Source organism: Tamandua tetradactyla, chromosome 3, assembly GCF_023851605.1.
Source record: "Tamandua tetradactyla isolate mTamTet1 chromosome 3, mTamTet1.pri, whole genome shotgun sequence".
Lineage (NCBI taxonomy): Eukaryota > Metazoa > Chordata > Mammalia > Pilosa > Myrmecophagidae > Tamandua > Tamandua tetradactyla.
The window spans coordinates 45,411,023-45,428,723 of record NC_135329.1 but is presented as its reverse complement, the minus strand read 5'-3'; the positions used below and the strand labels follow the sequence as shown (position 1 = coordinate 45,428,723).

At 35.7% G+C, this 17,701-nt stretch overlaps 1 protein-coding gene across 1 annotated transcript in view; it reads right to left on the bottom strand.

Annotated features, from left to right (window-relative positions):
• The window catches only part of TPO (thyroid peroxidase), a 157,457-nt gene that overhangs the window by 95,747 nt on the left and 44,009 nt on the right, over positions 1 to 17,701 (bottom strand). Inside the window, exons 5-6 of the mRNA XM_077151718.1 lie at positions 11,196 to 11,325; positions 8,617 to 8,823 (exon numbers count right to left, since the gene is read on the bottom strand). Of these exons, the coding sequence (XP_077007833.1) occupies positions 8,617 to 8,823; positions 11,196 to 11,325 (337 nt within the window). The remainder of the gene's footprint in view (positions 1 to 8,616; positions 8,824 to 11,195; positions 11,326 to 17,701) is intronic.

Below are 17,701 nucleotides of genomic sequence, written 5' to 3'. Positions count from 1 at the left end.
AAAACGTCAGTTATCATCATGCATTTAGTGTTTAAATTGAATGCAATTCCAGTAAGAATCACAATAGCACTCTTTTTTTGGAAATGGATAAATCAATCCTAAAGTTCTTGGGAAGAAAAGAATTCCATTATTTATTTATTCTTTAATAAATTATGGAAAAGAAGAATAGTGATAAATATATTGATATAGTAGATAGTAGAATATACTATAAGGTCATTATAATTGAATCACTGTTCCCTGGTTTTAGGAACACATAAATATATCAATGGCAGTAAGAGACAATCCAGACCTAGATCCCAGTAAAAATGCAAAGTTCTTCTATGATTAAGTGTTACAATCTTGGGGAGAAGTAAGGCTGGCACAACTAGTTACCCATCTGGATGAAAATAAAAATATACCATCATTTAAACTATGTAAGATGAATGAGAATCTACCCTTCAATATTATTTGGGAGATTACTTTTACAATTTGGGGCAAGGGAGACTTCTTAACCAAGATTGAATCATAGAAGCTAATACACAAAAGAGTTAGCCATAGAAAAACTTAAAATGCTTTATGATGAAAGTACCATACCGATGGAACTGAAGAAAAATATTTGAAAAGAAAGTGAGAGACAGAAATTAATATCTGTAGTATATAAGAGCACTTAAATTGGCAGGCAGTCAAATAACAGAAAAATTGACAAAGGATGTGAATAAAAAATTCACAGAAGAATAAATGTCAACTGAAAAAAAACAACAAAGGAGCAGCTTCTGCTTTTGGGAATACAAATAAAGTAACCATGAGATACCACTTTTTAACCACCAAATTGGTAGAAAAAATAGGAAAAAATAACTGTTATGTCTATTGGTGGTAGGTATGTGGGGAAGGGCTATTCTCAGACATTGTTGTGAAGTGTTATAGCATTTTTAGAAAGCAATATGACAGCATTTAAAAAATTCTTTTCGATTTGATAGTTTCAGTTCTGAGGATATAAATCATGAAATTAAAGCAGTGACTTATAGGGGCATGTAAAGATGTCCTAACATAAAGGTAAGGGCTGAATACACGATTCCAACCCATTATGCAGCATGGAAGGAGGATTTGGAGCTCTATCGGATGATGTACTTCCATGAGATATTACTAAGTGCAAAATTCAAGATGCAGAAAATATGTTTAACATAGTCTTGTTGTTGTTAACATTCAGAAAATAGACCTGTGTTTGTGTTTCTCTGTTTGTAGTTATATGAGCAATGAGATAATATGAAGGATAAACACTAATTTTAAAAATTGTTATAGGAAAATTTCAAATACATCCAATATAAAGAAAGTAGTACAATGAATCCTTTTGCACCCATTATCTAGCTTCCATCAACTTCTTACCATTTGTTCATTTATTGCCCCCTCAACACATATACACATCCTAAGTTATAACTTGGTTTACCTGGTGGAGTGAGACTTAACTGGGAATGGGGAAAGGAAGAAAAGTGGAAAGTTAAGCAAATAAGGAAAAGGAGGGAAGGAGAAGGAAGAATACACAAGGAAAAATCATACATATTTTCAAATTTATGCATTTGTGTGTGATTATATTTATGATTTTACAATTTTAAATTACAATTTTAATTTATGATTACAATTTCAATATGAGAAACTAAAGTTTGCATTAAAATCTATTTAAAACCAACATCAATATGAAGATACATAACAAAATTTGTGATATGTGGTCAAAGGGGTGTAACAAGCATTTATAGTCTCAATTACATTCATCAGAAAGCAAGAGATAGTGAAACTAACTAAAGTAAGCTTTTTTGTTTTTTACATGGACAGGCACCAGGAAATGAACCCAGTTCTCTGGCATGGCAGGAGAGAACTCTGCCACTGAACCACTTTGGCCCACCCTAAAGTAAGCTTTTAATATAATAAGGTAAGAAATGTAAAGTCGATGAAAAGGAAAAATGAGATGATAATAGAAAATAATGACCATAAAAGACGTACATCAACCTGAATGGACTAATTATGATAAATAGAATTGAAAGCCTATCCAAAGATCTACCATTCCAAAGTCACCAGGTCCAATTAGTTTTACAAATAAATTCTGCCAATACTTTAAGAAGCAGATAATTCGATTTTACACAAACTAATCCTTAACATAAAAAAGTACAAAACAAGAAAAGAAGACATAAGGACAGTTTCACTTAAGAAGAGAGATTTAAATTTTTAAAATAAAATTTTAGCAAATTGCAATAAAAAGTGAATTAAAATCTACACTAGCACCAAGTAGGTTTATCTCAAGAATGTAAAATTGTCTCAGCATTGGAAATTCTATCAATATCATTTACTACAATAATGGATTGAAGGAGAAACCATGTAGTCTCTTCAGTAGATGCCAAGAAAGCATTTGATGAAATTTCAACCCACTTGTTAAATAAAATCTCTTGGGAAGCTATAAATAAAAGTAAACTTTCTTTAACTGAACTGTCTGGCAGAAATCTATAGTTGACACCATGTGTGAGAAGAAAACAGTAGAAGCATATCTATCATAAGGAACAGAACTACAATGCTTGCTACCATTACTTGTGTGAGAAGAAAACAGTAGAAGCATATCTATCATAAGGAACAGAACTACAATGCTTGCTACCATTACTTTTCAAAATTTTATAAGCTAAAGCAGTTTGCAAATATATATAATGAGAGGTATAAATATTGGAAGGGAGGAGAAAATTATGGTTATTTGCTAACAAACGATATATTCATCTATACAGAAAATGCAAGCATATCAGTGCACAGACTAATAAGAGACCTTAGAAATTTAGCCAGATGCAAGACCAGCATTTAAAAAAAATCAATATGTTTTCATATAGATGAGCGATAATAATTTAAAATATATAACTAAGAAAGATTTCAGTAAATACAGCAGTAAAATACAATAAAATCTATTGAAATATATACAAGACATTAAGGTACAAAACTATAAAACTTTAGGAAGGGACATGAAAGGCTTGGTAAATTGAAAAGGCATTTCTCATTGAAAAGGAAGACGTAATTTTTTAGGACATAAACAAAAATCTAAATTAATGAATAACCAAATGTTCTGATTCCATTCAGAATCTCAAGATTTTTCATAGAGTTTGACAAGTTAATTTTAATAATTGTAAAATTTACCTGATAGAGCAATTGTGAGAGACGCACCAAGATAATTATGCAAAAGCAGAAAATAGTACTTTTGCTCTACTGATCATAGAATATAACCCAAAGTTAATTAAACATCTACCTATGGAACCTAACGTCCAGAGAAGGACTATTTAGCATATAATTAAAAGAGCATTTGAAATCAGTGTAGAAAAATGGAATATTTTTTAGATCCCTAACTCATATTATTCATTAAATAAATTCCTAATAAAATACATTTTATACCAAAACTCCAAACTTTAATATTATTAAAAGAAAACATGGGGAAATTTATTCACTACGTTCATTTAGGGAAGACCTGCTAGACAAGACAACACTTTAAATACCATAAAGGAAAACGATAGACTAATTAAAATGTACCAAAATTGAAAACTTAACTCTACATAAAAAGACACCATGAACTAAATTAAAAGGCAAGCAATCTTGTATGACTGAGTGGTTGAGGATTAAAGACTAACATGCATGAAGAAGTAATAGAATTATGGTTGAAAGATACATACCCCCATTTTATAGAAAGAGAAATATAAAGACAATTTTGTTTAAATCCACTAGTAGCGTGAAATGCAAAATTAGACTCTTTACTTCATTAGATTGGCAAAATATATGAGTTAAGTTATATTAATGGTTGCTGATAACCAATTAGAGAATATGATTAAAATCCTACACCTGGAGGTCAGTTTGGGAATATCTTTTCAAATTAAAATATGTACAGATCCCATGATCCACTAATTCCACTTCTTATCATATACCCAGAGATGAACTCATTTTGTTTTTCATTGGGCAGGCACCAGGAATCAAACCCAGGTCCTGGCATGGCAGGCAAGAATTCTGTCACTGAGCCACCATCGCCCACCCACACATAGCATCTTTATTGAAGTATTATTATACCAACCAACAAAACTGGTAAGGATAATTAATCCTGGAGAGGGGATTGGAATTGAGAATGAAAGACAGCAAGGACTTTAGCTTTATAGTAGTATTGGAACATTTCCAATGATCATTATTTAAGAACTGTATGTTTAAAACAAAAATATATATAAAATGTTTTTAAGAACAAATACAAAAAATATAGATTTTTTTTTTCTTTCGAAGTAGCTAATGGGTTGGAGGGAGGCCGTTTTCGAGGTGTGGACATATCCTTGAGTGATTGTGAATGTCTGCCATGCGTGGGAGCAGAGCATAATAACACAGCTCAGATCTGAGAGGTATTTAAGAGAAGATTTGGCAAAACAACTTAAAAACCGAAACAATTATAGAATTCCGTCCTCATATAATTCTGTTGATGGCTACCATATTAGGTGAGGGAGGTGAAAGGTGGGACATGGAGAGAGGAAGGAAATAGAGTGCAGTGGAAGTGCCAGAAGCAAGAATAAAAAAGTGCAGGGAGGAGAGGAAGCCAAAAAAATGGGAGGAGAAAATGTAGGGATAGAGTAGGGAAGATACCAAAGCCCTAAGAGAATTAATAACAATTTTAACAATTGATACTGAATCACACACGGACGTCCTTAAGGTCACATGCAATAGGCACAGTAAGCCAAAGAGAGAGGCGATGTAGGAGGGTAGAGAAAGCCAAGAGCAACTGAGAGCCAGAGGGAGAGGGAGCAGGAGAGGGAATATGCCAGGAATGACACAACAAGAATGATTCTAGTGCCCCCACCTGGCTGACACTGACACCTGGAGAATAATTTTCAGTCTACCAGTTCACTAGTCAGCAGAAACCAAAGGCCAATTTAGGTTCACACCTGAAGAGCATATTTGTAAATAGTTGAATGACTGATATGATTAATTTCTTACAAAGGAAAATTTGATGGTCTAATTAGGTTTTCCTCTAGAAGATCTCTTTGTTGTTAGTCCCCATTATTCATTCCTAATCATGTATTTTCTGGAGTTGACGTGTGTCCCCACTGCTCAGCAGGACACTGATTGAGTTGACTTGCATCCCTACCTAGTTGAAGCAAACAAAATTAATTGCTCCCTAAGATAAGGGATGCTGCTGCGGTACATAATAGCTCCCTCAGCAGTGGCAGTCAGCACTCAAATACTTTAACAATTTTTTTTTTGTATTTTATGGTTTCATGTAGGTGCTAAAAACACATTCGTCTTAGGAACACTGAGCAAGCAGAGATGTAAGAAATTTTGGGGATCATTTTCTTGTTCTTTGGGATTCAAAAGTCTCAAGTTGCTCCAAGCTTACTAATTCTATCCAGCGGTCTTCTGCCTTTCTCAGTAAAAACTTAAACACCAAATTTGACCTTTTAGAAAAAGATGTCAACATTTAAAAACCATACTGATTTATGTTGTATTGCTTGTTTTTAGACTCACTTGTGTGACCATTAGCTAAATCACTTAACCACTAAATGTTACTCCAGAGAGAGAAAAAAATTAAATAATTAACCAGAGCACTTAGCTACAAGCATGTGGATCAATTCCCACAATGCTAAGATTCTAAGAATAATTTCCAGAAGGATAAGTCTTGCTTGTCTCTCTGCTGTTCTCAACAATGGGCACAACAGATGTACTCACTGCTAGAAGTATTCTTGCTTTCATATTAAAAATGATGGAGAAATGATTTTTATCTTTATTTTCTCTGCAAAAGTCATATATGCTCAATAGTGGACATTTGGAAAACAGAAAAGCAGCAAGAAATAATCACCTAAAATTTGATTCATTAAGAAACATTTTATTATGCCAATAACTACTATTTTGTGGCATGAATATTTGAAGTTGTATTATATCCTATATGTACTGTAATTTACTTAATTCATCTTCTATGATCAGTCTTTAAAATTTTCCGGTATTTTGGTGCTATAAACAATTGCTATGAGCAAACATGTACACTCATTTCTATAGGTGTCTCTGCTATTTCCCTTGGATAGATCTCTAGTAGTGGTATTATAAGGTGTTTACTTATTTTCTTATGTTTAATGTTACATTGTCTCCTGACAATTTCAGCCAATATGCATTTGTCCAAGTAATGTCTGAGGGTGAATTATTTCCTGAAATCCTCAGCAATCCTGGGTATTATAATTTCAACTTATTTTTCCAGCTTGTGAATTGAAAAGCAGAATTTCATTAAGTTAATTTATATTTTGTTTATACTGCCACGGTGACCCTTGCATGACCTTTGTTCCTATAAATTGTCCTTCTCACACCTCTTGGCAGCTCTCACACAGCTTTTTTTTTGTTTTGTTTTTTTTAACATTTTATTGTACAATATAACATATATACAAAGCAAAGAAAGAAAAAAGCGAGAGTTTTCAAAGCACTCTTCAATAAGTAGTTACAAGACAGATCCTAGAGTTTGTCATGGGCTCCCATACCATCCTCTCAGATATTTCCTTCTAGCTGCTCCAGAATATAGGAGGCTAGAAGGAATAAATATTTTTTATTGTCACAATCAACTTTTTTTCTTCTTTGTGGAAAATAACATATATACAAAAACAATAAATTTCAAAACACAGCACCACAATTACTTGTAGAACATATTTCAGAGTTTGGTAAGGGTTACAATTCCACAAGTTAAGATTCTTACTGCTAGCTGCTCTAAGATACTGGAGACTAAAAAAACAAATAGTTTAATGATTCAGCATTCATATTCATTTGTTAATCCTATCTTCGCTGTACAACTCCATCAGCACATTTTGATCTTTCTATCCCTCTCTTTAGGGGTGTTAGGATTATGGCCATTCTAACTTTTTTGTTTTGGAAGGGTCCTAGAGCAGCTTTTGAAATGAAGGCTTATGTTTAACCGTGCCCTGGGTGGTTTCCTGCTCAAAGGAATTTTCCAAATAAGCCTGTATCGAGCTCTGCCACAGCCCACCCCACCATGTTCACATGTAGCCAGAGGGAAGCATGAAAACTCTGACCTCCCTTCCCACCAACCTCTTCAAGGACCCCAGGACATCTAGGTTCTAATTAAAATGATGGTAACCATGACCTTTGTTGAGTTCCTTCTCTGAAGTTGGCTTTGTAAATTTGATCTTCTCTAAGCTGCATTACTATATTATTAGATAGGGATGTCATATGCTTTTAGCTCTTTGTTATATTATTACAATACTGTATATTTTACCTATACACAGTTAATGAGTTATAGGGTCAAGACTCAATCCCAAGACATTTCAAGATTAAAGAATGTGGCCTCTGTACTGCATAATTTAAAGTTGTTGTTGTTTTATAATTTTATTTTTTGTAGCTATTCTGGTTTGGAACCACCCAGCTGTGAAAAAGAGGCTCTGCTTGTTAGGACTGTTCACTGTGGCGAAATGAGTACCACTGCAAGAACTAATAGTGCCCAACTTAGTGAACCTCTGTGCTCCCAGGGCCAAGTGCACATGCCCCTGGGGCTGCTTGGCAGAGCGGAAAGATGAGCGCAGCCCCCTGACCCGACCCAGGACTGTGCCCCAGACAATGGGAGGATGGTCTCTTCTCCAGAGAGAAGGGTGAATGGAGACGGTTGCAATTCAATTTATTATGATTTGATACAGACTTTATGGTGCTCATTTCCTCCCTTTCCCTGAAATTCTGCATTTGCAATATTATACAGAGGCCTTGGCAGTTGGGGCTTCCTGTACATATGTTTAAGGTGTTAAAACTGTGGGTTTACTGATTTGGTTTGAAACTCTCCAGCATTCAGCCCGTGTCTTTCACCTCTGCGTTCCTGGTGCACAGCTCAGCTTGGCACAGAATAGCTGCTCAGTGTAGGTTCAGGGAATGAATGCTAGTGAATACTTAAGTCCCCCAGAATCTATGCTCTTTATGAGAAAATGTCTCAACAGCTTCAAAGCGATTTTCTGAAGAGAAGTAGGTTGAAATCTTATCTGTTCTATCTATTCCTTGCTGCTAAGAGTGATAAACAGTACAGCATTAATGAAGGGTAATTTTGTGATAGCTATCAAAATTTAAAATATACATCCTCTTTTACTTAGCAATTTTATCCCCAGTGATTTGTCCTTTAGGTATGCACATGTGTGAAAGGGTTTATGTCCATATTTGTTCTTTGCTGCATTGTTTGTGACAAAATAAAAACAATGTCAAAGCTGAAAATAAGCTAAATGATCATTAGTAACGAATTGGTTAAAAAAGTCATAATAAATCCATACAATGGAATGTTATTAAGTCACAAAACAATAAAATTTCTGTGTATTTAATGATATTGGAAGAAGCACAAGAAATATTGCTAAGTGACACATACCAGGTGCCCAGTAATATGTGTATTATTATTAATAAACATGTAATAAAGCATATGAACACACATATATGTATATATGTGTATATGCATAGAGGATTTCCAGTGGGATCCATGGGAAAATTATAACAGCTGTTACCTCCTAGAAATGGGACTAAAGAAGGAGAGTTTGGCTTTGCACTTTATACTTTTCTATGAGGTTTGCTTTTTTGAATGGCATTTATTAGTTTCATAATAGAAATAAAAAGTTTAAAAAATTCTACCTGTATGGGAAAACATGGGTTTTGGTTCTCACATGTCAACTGGCAATCAATTCCTCCCCAAAAGGCAGCTTTACTGGTGCTCTGGGGTGTGAATGCAATGTCATGATCAATATATTGTCCCCACACCATCAGGAAATCAGAATATTGGTCATCTTCTGTAACAGCTTCGTTTGAAACTTGAATCACTTGTCTTGTCACGTCCCGTACCTGGGTAAGAAAAAAAAGCTTGTCATGATATAGGAAGACCATGTTTTAGGCATTATAGTGACACTTTGAAATAATAATAAATTTCATGGTGTGGTTCCTATACCCAGAATTGTTGGCGAGTTCATAGAAGATCTATCTCCTATAGCTACGGTGGAAAGAGCAAGAGTTTAGAAGATTGACACACTGTACTTTGAATTCCTTAGTTAACTTCTCCGAACCTTATATTCCTAATCTGTAAATGGATATAGAAATGTTGATCTTTCATGGGTGTTGTGGGAATTAAGTGAGGAGTCATTCATAAAACATTTAGCCATTATTATGATAGAGTGCATGGCTCAAAGGGTGGAGCCGCTAGTTCAGAGATTGGTGTCTCAAGCCACAGAGAAGTGTCCCTAGGTGTTGAAGCCTAGTGCAGTTGGCTGAGCTGGATTTTGAAATTGCTTGGGACCAGTGACTCTTTTTGCCCATCCGTTTCTACGTTTTAAAACTGGGATCTCTATAACTTTAACCTAAGCTTGTTCAAACATTGCATTCTGGGTGCAGATAACTTCTTTTCTAGTTTCACAGATCCAGATGGAGAGGAATTTGCTCCATGTATCCAGAGCATCACTCCTATGTAATTCCAGTAATTATATAATGAGATTTGGGGATTTTGAGCTTATGAGGTTTCAATGAGATTTTGAACTTTGAGTTGACACTATTATGAATTGAAATTTGGAGGGACCTTGGGAGATGGGGAATATATGTTATGTGTGGGTAGGATGAGAATTTGAGGGAAGTATAGAACAGATGGTGGTAGGTAGAGTAATGGCCCCCCAAAATGTCCACCTTCTAATCCTTGGAATCTGTGAGTCTATTATTACCTCACATGGCCAAAGGGACTTCTGAGATGTGATTAAATTCTGGACCTTAAGATGGGAAATTATCTTAAATCTGCTACCCAGGTGGGCTCAATGTAATCACTTGGGTCCTTAAAATCTGTGACCCTTTCCTGTCTGTGGTCAGAGTGAGATGTGACTATGGAAGCAAGGCCAGAGAGATGCAGCATTACTGGTTTTGAAGATAGAGGCCATGGGTCCAGAAATGTGGGTGACATCTAGAAACTGAAAAAGGCAAGACCATGGATTCTCCCTAGAGCCTCCAGAAGGGAACATGGACTTGATAGTTTTGTCCAGTGAAGACCCATGCCAGACTTTTGATGTACAGATCTGTGAGATAAAAAGTTTGTATCATTTTAAGCCACAAAGATTGTGGATATTTGTTATGGTAGCAATAGAAAATTAATGCAGTCTTCATTTAAGGATACTTGAGTTTGATTTCTCTAAATAGTTACATAATTCTGAGCAAATATGGGGTCTCGCAACTAAGTCTCATAATACTTAGAGTCAAATCAAGAATTTAACTGGTTCAGTGTCTATCACAAGATAGACGAGAAATTATTACCCCATTTTACAGATAATCTAATCGAGACTAAGAGAAGTTAAGTGACTTGCAGAAAGCTAAGTGTGTAAGAGGAACCCAATAGACTTGGTCCCTTGCTGGTGGGAGCACTGAATTTTCCTGTGTCTCACAGAATTATATATCACCCACTAACCTTTGTCAGCTTCAATAACACATTGCCCTCTTACTAAATGGCCATCTGAAAAAATGGTCTAAATTACGTTGTTCATCTCCATAGGATTTTGTGATGGTGTATCAGTCCACAGCTGACTTTAATTAGATCTTGACTTCTAAAGTTGACATTCCTGGGGCTGAATAGAACATATTTCTGATGAATTCCATTACTGACAATATTATAAGAAGGAATAAGACTGAGTCTGCATAACACTCATGTAACTTGTTTATTCACTGAAGTCAAACTGGGGGCAAAGTGGTCCATTGTTTGACCAAATTGATCTATAAGATGGGTATGAGTCTGTTTAGAAAATAAATGTTCCTCTGGGAGGAAAGTGGTAATTGTCTTTTTCACATAAATGAGCATACTGATTGATTAATACATATCTTCAAATGTACTTAGTTTTCTACCAGATGAATAAAGGTATTTCTTTGACAGTACTGATGTGATTGGAAAGAGCAGGAATTAGGGTTAGATGAATCTTAATTTTATCAACAATCTATATTATTCTACTCACCAGCTGTGACCTCAGTCTTCCAGAGTCCCAGTTACTAAGCTGTAAATACAGATACTGTACCTACCTCATAGGGATGTTTTGAGGATCAAAAGGAATTATATCAAGCAAACTTGACACAGTACCTGGCATATTGAACAAGTTCTCAGTAAAAGGTTAGTTTCCTTAAAAAATTAATGGAGGCTTTTAGAATAATTGGAAATTAATTCCAATCCCGTTTAAGCAGCCTGCTGATGTACAAACCAGGGGCAGTGGAAACCCGTTGTATAAGAAGTTGTGGTTCCAGCCTTTGGGCTGACTGATCCCATCTTCATAGACTGGAGGAAGCCATCTGGCCAGGGCTGTGTTGGAGGCTCCCCACCTGGGGTGGTCTCTATGGGACATAAACAAGTGGAGGTGATAGAAATGGGGAAAAAGAAAGGATAGAAGCATCAAATCCCAAATATGATACTGGGTTGCACATCATTCCCAAGGAAAATAAATGAGAGTATGGCTTCCCAGAGACCCATGCTTTAAAGAAGTTGTCTTCCTCTGGGATATGCATACCTGACAGAACCAAAAGACTTTCTTCAGTGTATATGGGTACTAATATTCTCAAGGGAATTAGCTATCAAAACCTCAAATTCCATATACACTCTTTCCTATGTTTGGAAATGCATCTGCTGTTGAGGAAAACTGCCAGTGGATTCTTCTTTATACTTTTTATTTTCCCATAGACTTTCTACTGCTCCAGTTTCCTATGAAGGGCATATCTCTCACCTTTCTGGAACATACATGGTACACTGTCTTGGAGGAGAAAAAAATCTTCTGAGTTTCCAAGCAAGGAGAAAATTTGAAATATTCTTGCATTTAAACATCCTTTAATCACCATAAAACAACCTTAAGGCTTCATGTCTTTACCTGTCATTTATATTTATGTTAAAAATTAAGAGTCCGTTAGGGTACTTTGGAATTTGCTGAAATTTCTAATTTAATAAGTGAGATGGTTGTCAAGGGAATGCATATTAATGCATTTAGCTAAATTAAAAATAAAATCAGACATTTTCTGAGAGAAAGTAAGGCATATTTGGTTGATTGATTTGACAAGGAGGTTAGGCACTATCAATTCGGTTAAATGTGTTTCTATAAATAGAATGATTTGAAGTTCATTCTATTTGTCAAAATATATTTTAACAAAATATATCTAAAATGCATAATAAGGCTAAGGCATGTTTTATGATTATTTTGATTTTCTCAGTCATTTCTAATCATATTGTGTTAAGTAAGTTGTCTCTGATTAAAAAAGGAAAAGGATTAAAGCCTTTTCCTGTGTACTGCTAGAGATTTTGGGGAACTTTTCATAGAAATTGAGAAAATGAAAATCTAATGATTGGCCACTCCTTTGCAAATCAGGTGCTTTCCAGATTTGTTTTTAAAAATAGATACAGATGGGCCACAGTGGCTCAACAGGCAGTTCTCACTTGCCATGCTGGAGGCCTGGGTTCGATTCCCAGTGCCTGCTCATGCCAAAAAAAAAAAAAAAGGAGACCCTGATTGAGTTGTTTGCTGATCAATAACATTAATTTTAATATATGATAGCATATAATATGATCATTTTCTTATATCTTAGAAGGAATTTTGAGAACCAGGTGCCATTAGAACAGCAAAACTTCTATTACCAGCTACATATTAAGCTTAGTACAAGTACATCTTTAAAGGTGAAAAATAAGCATGTAATTGTTGTTTTACTCTGTCTCATTTTACAGAGAGTAAGATGACCATGTAATTTATAATCCAAATTGGAATATTTTTAAAAGTGAAGGAGAATACTATTAAGAGCTATGTTGGGTTAACAGGTATATACAGGAATTTATTCAGGCAGCTTGGGATGCGTGATCACTCAGCCAATAAGTAATATTCACCCAACCGATACATGAACTAACAGAAACACTCCCACCCATAGCACTTATAAGTTGATTTGCAATAAAAGCATTTTTGTTATCTATGAATTATTAGCATTTGTAATAATTTACAATGATTTAATCAGTTATGCTCTAATAATAGTTATAACTCAATCTTGAAAAACATGATGAACACTTTTCTGAATATGAAATTCAATGTAGATTATATAAAATATGAAAAGCATATAAAACAAAATATATAAACCTGCAAAAATATGTGTTTTAATGATATAAATTAGATACAATTTATATTATACAGATATAAAATAAAATTTTAGCAGAGGCAAATTTAAAAGTAAAGGAATATGTGAAAGTAAAAATTAAGTATTTTCTAGCCTAAAATTTACTACAATTGAAAAAATTCTGGGCCACGGTGGCTCAGCAGGTGAGAATGCTTGCCTGCCATGCCCGAGGACCTAGGTTCGATTCCTGGTACCTGCCCATGTAAAAAAAAAAGAAAAAATTCATAGGGAAAATAGAATGGAAACAGGAGTTTGAAGAGCAAAATAAACATGGAAATTTTCTGACTTTTTTAATGGATTGCAGTGGGTATAAAATTGTGGTATTCATGTTCCTTTGGCATTTATAAATAACTTCTCCAGTTTTATTTTAAATGTGAATATTTGAAATATGCTGGAAAATATATAATTTCAAGTATTTACACATATGATAAAGTTCTTAGATGTCATCTTTAATGTTTCTTTGTGGGGATTCTTTCTTTTTCAAAATTCTTCTAGGGAGTATTCTAGTAGGATAGATATTTATAGATTGGATAGATGGGTAAATAAATGCATGGATAGATAGATAGATGATAGATAGATAGATAGATAGATAGATAGATAGATAGATAGATAGATAGATAGGTAAAGCCTGGAGACAAAGTTTCCCAAGAGCACTGAGAATGAAGCCCAGGGAAGCATCAAATAATTGGAGTCTAAATATAATAATATTCCCCTGTAAAGTCGGACAACTCCCTATATTTGGAGTTTTCTGAGGTAGTTGCTCTCACCACTGAAATACTTCCATGCACTCAATACACAATTACTTATCAATAGTCTTGCTCTAGTTACTTGAGATGCAAGAATTAATAAGATAAAGTCCCTGTCGTCACATGGCTAATGCTCAAGTAGGGTGTCCTAGATTACCAAGGCTGCTATGACAGATTCTACACACTGGCTTAAACACAGTAATCAATCGGCTCGAGTTGTGGAGTCTAGAAGTCCAAAATCAAAGTGTCCTCAAGGCCATGCTTTCTCCAAAGTCAGCAAAGTTCTGGAGATGGCTTGCAGGCAGTCTTTCATCACATAGTGATTTACCTCTTCCTGTTTCCTCCACGGGTTCCTACTGACTGACTGAATCCAAATTTCCTCTGCTTATGAGGACTTCAGTTTAATGGACTAAAGTCCCTCCTGATTTTATTTGGCCCCATCTAAATAAGATCTTCAAAGATCCTAGCCACAAATTAGTTTACATCCACAGGGCTGTGTGTTAGGACATGAAGATTCCATTTAAAATGAGTTAATACCCACAGGACTAGGGTTAGTGTTAGGCACAGGATTATTAAGGATTCCACACAAGACAGCAAGTCAAAGAGCAACAGATTTATTGAAAAGGTAAAGCAGGAGGAAGCAGGTTGGAGAGCAAAAAAGGAGAAAGCAGGTAGGAGCCTGAAATTGGCTCCTGCCTGGGAAGCCAGCAGGAAGAAAGGAAAAATGGCTCTTGTTCCTTGTTCTGGGAGCTGTGTTGTTAAAGGACAGTGATGCTGGGAGGGGAGGGTGCCTACTAGGTTGTTTGTTGCTTCCTGATTGGATGGAGGCTTGTAACAGGTTTATATCTGGATCCTTGGACCTGCCAAGGATGCTGAAGAGGGGGGAGGAGGAGAGCTCTGCACCAAGAGTTCCTTTTTCTCTTAGAATTTTCTTTCTGAGACCTAACAGTTAGGACTTGAGCATTTTTTTTTGGTGGGGGGGGGGGTCATGATTCAATCTACCACATGGGATGTACAGAAAATAACCAAATAAATGTGAAGCTGTATGTTACATAGCTTCAAGTAGGTTAGTGTTCTGAAGAAAGTCAAAGCAAGATGAGGGGATAAAAATTATGATGTGAATTATCATTTAAAATAAAAAAATTTCAAAAGGACTTCCAGGGTTGAGGTCCGCAAGAAGCAAGATATGGATCACGCGAATGTCTAAGGGAGAGGCACCTTAGATAAAAGGAGCAGCATGTGCAAAGGACCAGAGGCTGAAACTTGTTCAAGGAACGGCAAGAAGGCGTTTTCTGTAAAGTGGTGACATGTAAGATATTGATCCTCTCAGACAACATGATATTTAAGCTGATCTTTTTTTCCCCAATTCCTTTTTTTTGTTTGTTTGTTTCTCTTAGATCCTTTGTCCAGGGTTCCCAGATGCGTAAGTGTATTAACTCCTCTTAGAGCTTTTTAAAATAAAGACACTAAAATATGGGGACCCTGAATGGGATTAATTTAGGAAAAAAAAACAACAAAGAAAAAGAAGGTATACCAGGTGGTCTGCCCTAATTTCCTTAAAGATGCACTTCCTCTCTTTCATGGATACATTGAATTTAATAGTAGGGGGTGGGGAAGGGGAAGCTTAAAATTTAAATCAACAGTTACATGAAAGTAGAATTACGAGGTAAAAAAAGCCCTCAATTGTAAAATGTAGACTGAGATTGAAATAATTAAAGAAAGTCTGGCAAGATACCAAAAAAGGCTGATCTTCACATTTGTAAGTACAATGACTCCGAGACATCAGCTGCCAGTCTGTGGCCATCCTAGGAAATCTACTGTGTCATTCTCCAAGTACAGAGAAGGTGTAAGTGAGTGTAGCTCATTTCTGTAGGCTATTCTTGAAAGACAGTTTCCCCTATGCAAAATTCTAAGTGTGGAAAGGAGAAGAGGTCCACAGGGAGAGATTTAGCATGGACTTCACATTTCCCAAGCAACTGCTCTAGCAACAGTTATTTTAAAATCTGAATAAACTTTCATCCATCTACTCAATGAACATTTATCAAATGCTTAAAAACAAAATTGAGGGAGACATAGCCATGACTTCAAGGGGCTTTCAGTGTAGTGAGAAAGAAAGGCAACTTAAACAAATAATTAGAATACTGTGAAAACTGCTTGACAGAAAGTAAGTACAGGATAAAGGCTTTCAGGCCAAGCTGAGAACCTGCTGGGGATTGAATCATGTTCCCCACAAAAAGTAAGAAAGCAAGTGCAGGTCTTAACCTTGGTCCCATCAGAGTAAATAGGAACGATGAGGACATTATTAAACTGTGTGCAAACTAAATGAGGGTGGGTGTTAATTCATTAAGGCTGAAGTTCTTCTAAGCAAAGAAAATTGAGCAAAGAGAGAGAAAAAATGCAAGGAGCAGCCAGAAGAGGGAAATCAGTGGAACCCGGAAGAGAAAGGAGAGGACTCACCATGTTCATTGCCATGTGATGGAAAATCCAAGGAACCCCTAAGACTTTGGGGCAGCCAGAAGACACCCACCCCAGGAGAAAGCAAAGCATTCTAACATCTGAAACCCTGAGCCAATATAGTCCTGTTGTTAAGTCAATCCATTGTATGGTATTTCTTTTAGCAGCTAGGAACCTAAAATAGGACCCCAGGAAAGTAGCACAGAGAACATAATCCTTAAGCTGAGTTGTCATTCTTTGTACAGTTACCCCTGTTTTATTGCATTTTCCCCTTAACTCAAATAGAAGGGTTGACTCTACTACAATTTGAGCTCCCCTCTTAAGCTCCAAAACCAAGACACAGGCATAAATACCATACATTTTTTTCTTGATTGGCAAACTGAAGTACCCACAGAAATTATGTAGAGCAGGGTAAAGAGAACAGGAAGGGAATTTCTAGAAGAAAGAATGACCATGCAAAGACATAGAGGCATAAAGTGGTGCTGTGAGTTCTGGGAATTTGCTCTGCAAATCTTTTAGTCTATGCTGCTTATATCTTTGTTTCCTTGAGTATTAACTGAAAATTTCTTATTCGTATTTCTGATGACTAAGTGAGATGATATTTATGAAATGGTTATTTCAGTTCAGGGCCAAATAGAGTATGATAGGGATCAAATTAGGAGAATTATGGGTCCACATAAAAGTCCAATAAAAAGGAAATTGCACTGGACAGTAACAATTACAATGTCATTAGAGGAAAGTTATTATATCATCAGAAACATTTATTATCTCAACTAACTGTTAAAAAATTTTAAAGGCCTGAATATTCAATGTGAAAGTTTGTAGCACTAATGGGTAACAGCCTTCATCAGGAGATTTATCACACAAACCTGCAATTTAGATACAATTCTGTTCCACACTGTCAGAGGCTTTTATTGTAGAATGAGGATGCCCCCTATGTGAGAAAAATATTGTAAATTTGTACTACATATTTTATATTAAAATTGCCATATTATAATTTCCAATGAACATGGTTCCTTGGCTGGTAGAATTGGAAGAGAGAGAGTATATATCATTTAGGATTGCCATGGGAACTGTTAGGAGGTCCTAGATAAAGCAAAATGTGCATCAAAATTTGACTACAAACCACTTTAAAAGAGAAGCCAAGAAGAAATAAGATTATAAGGATTTAAAATGTAGGGTAGGCAACAGTGGCACAGTGGCAGAATTTTGTCTGCCATACTAGAGGCCCGGGTTCGATTCCTAGAGCATGCCCATAGCCCCCCAAAATACGTATATATAATAACAGCTCCTTAAATTTTCATGGTTTAGAGATGACTTTCATGTCCATTATCTTCGGTCATTGAGACAGCCTGTGAGGCCAGCAT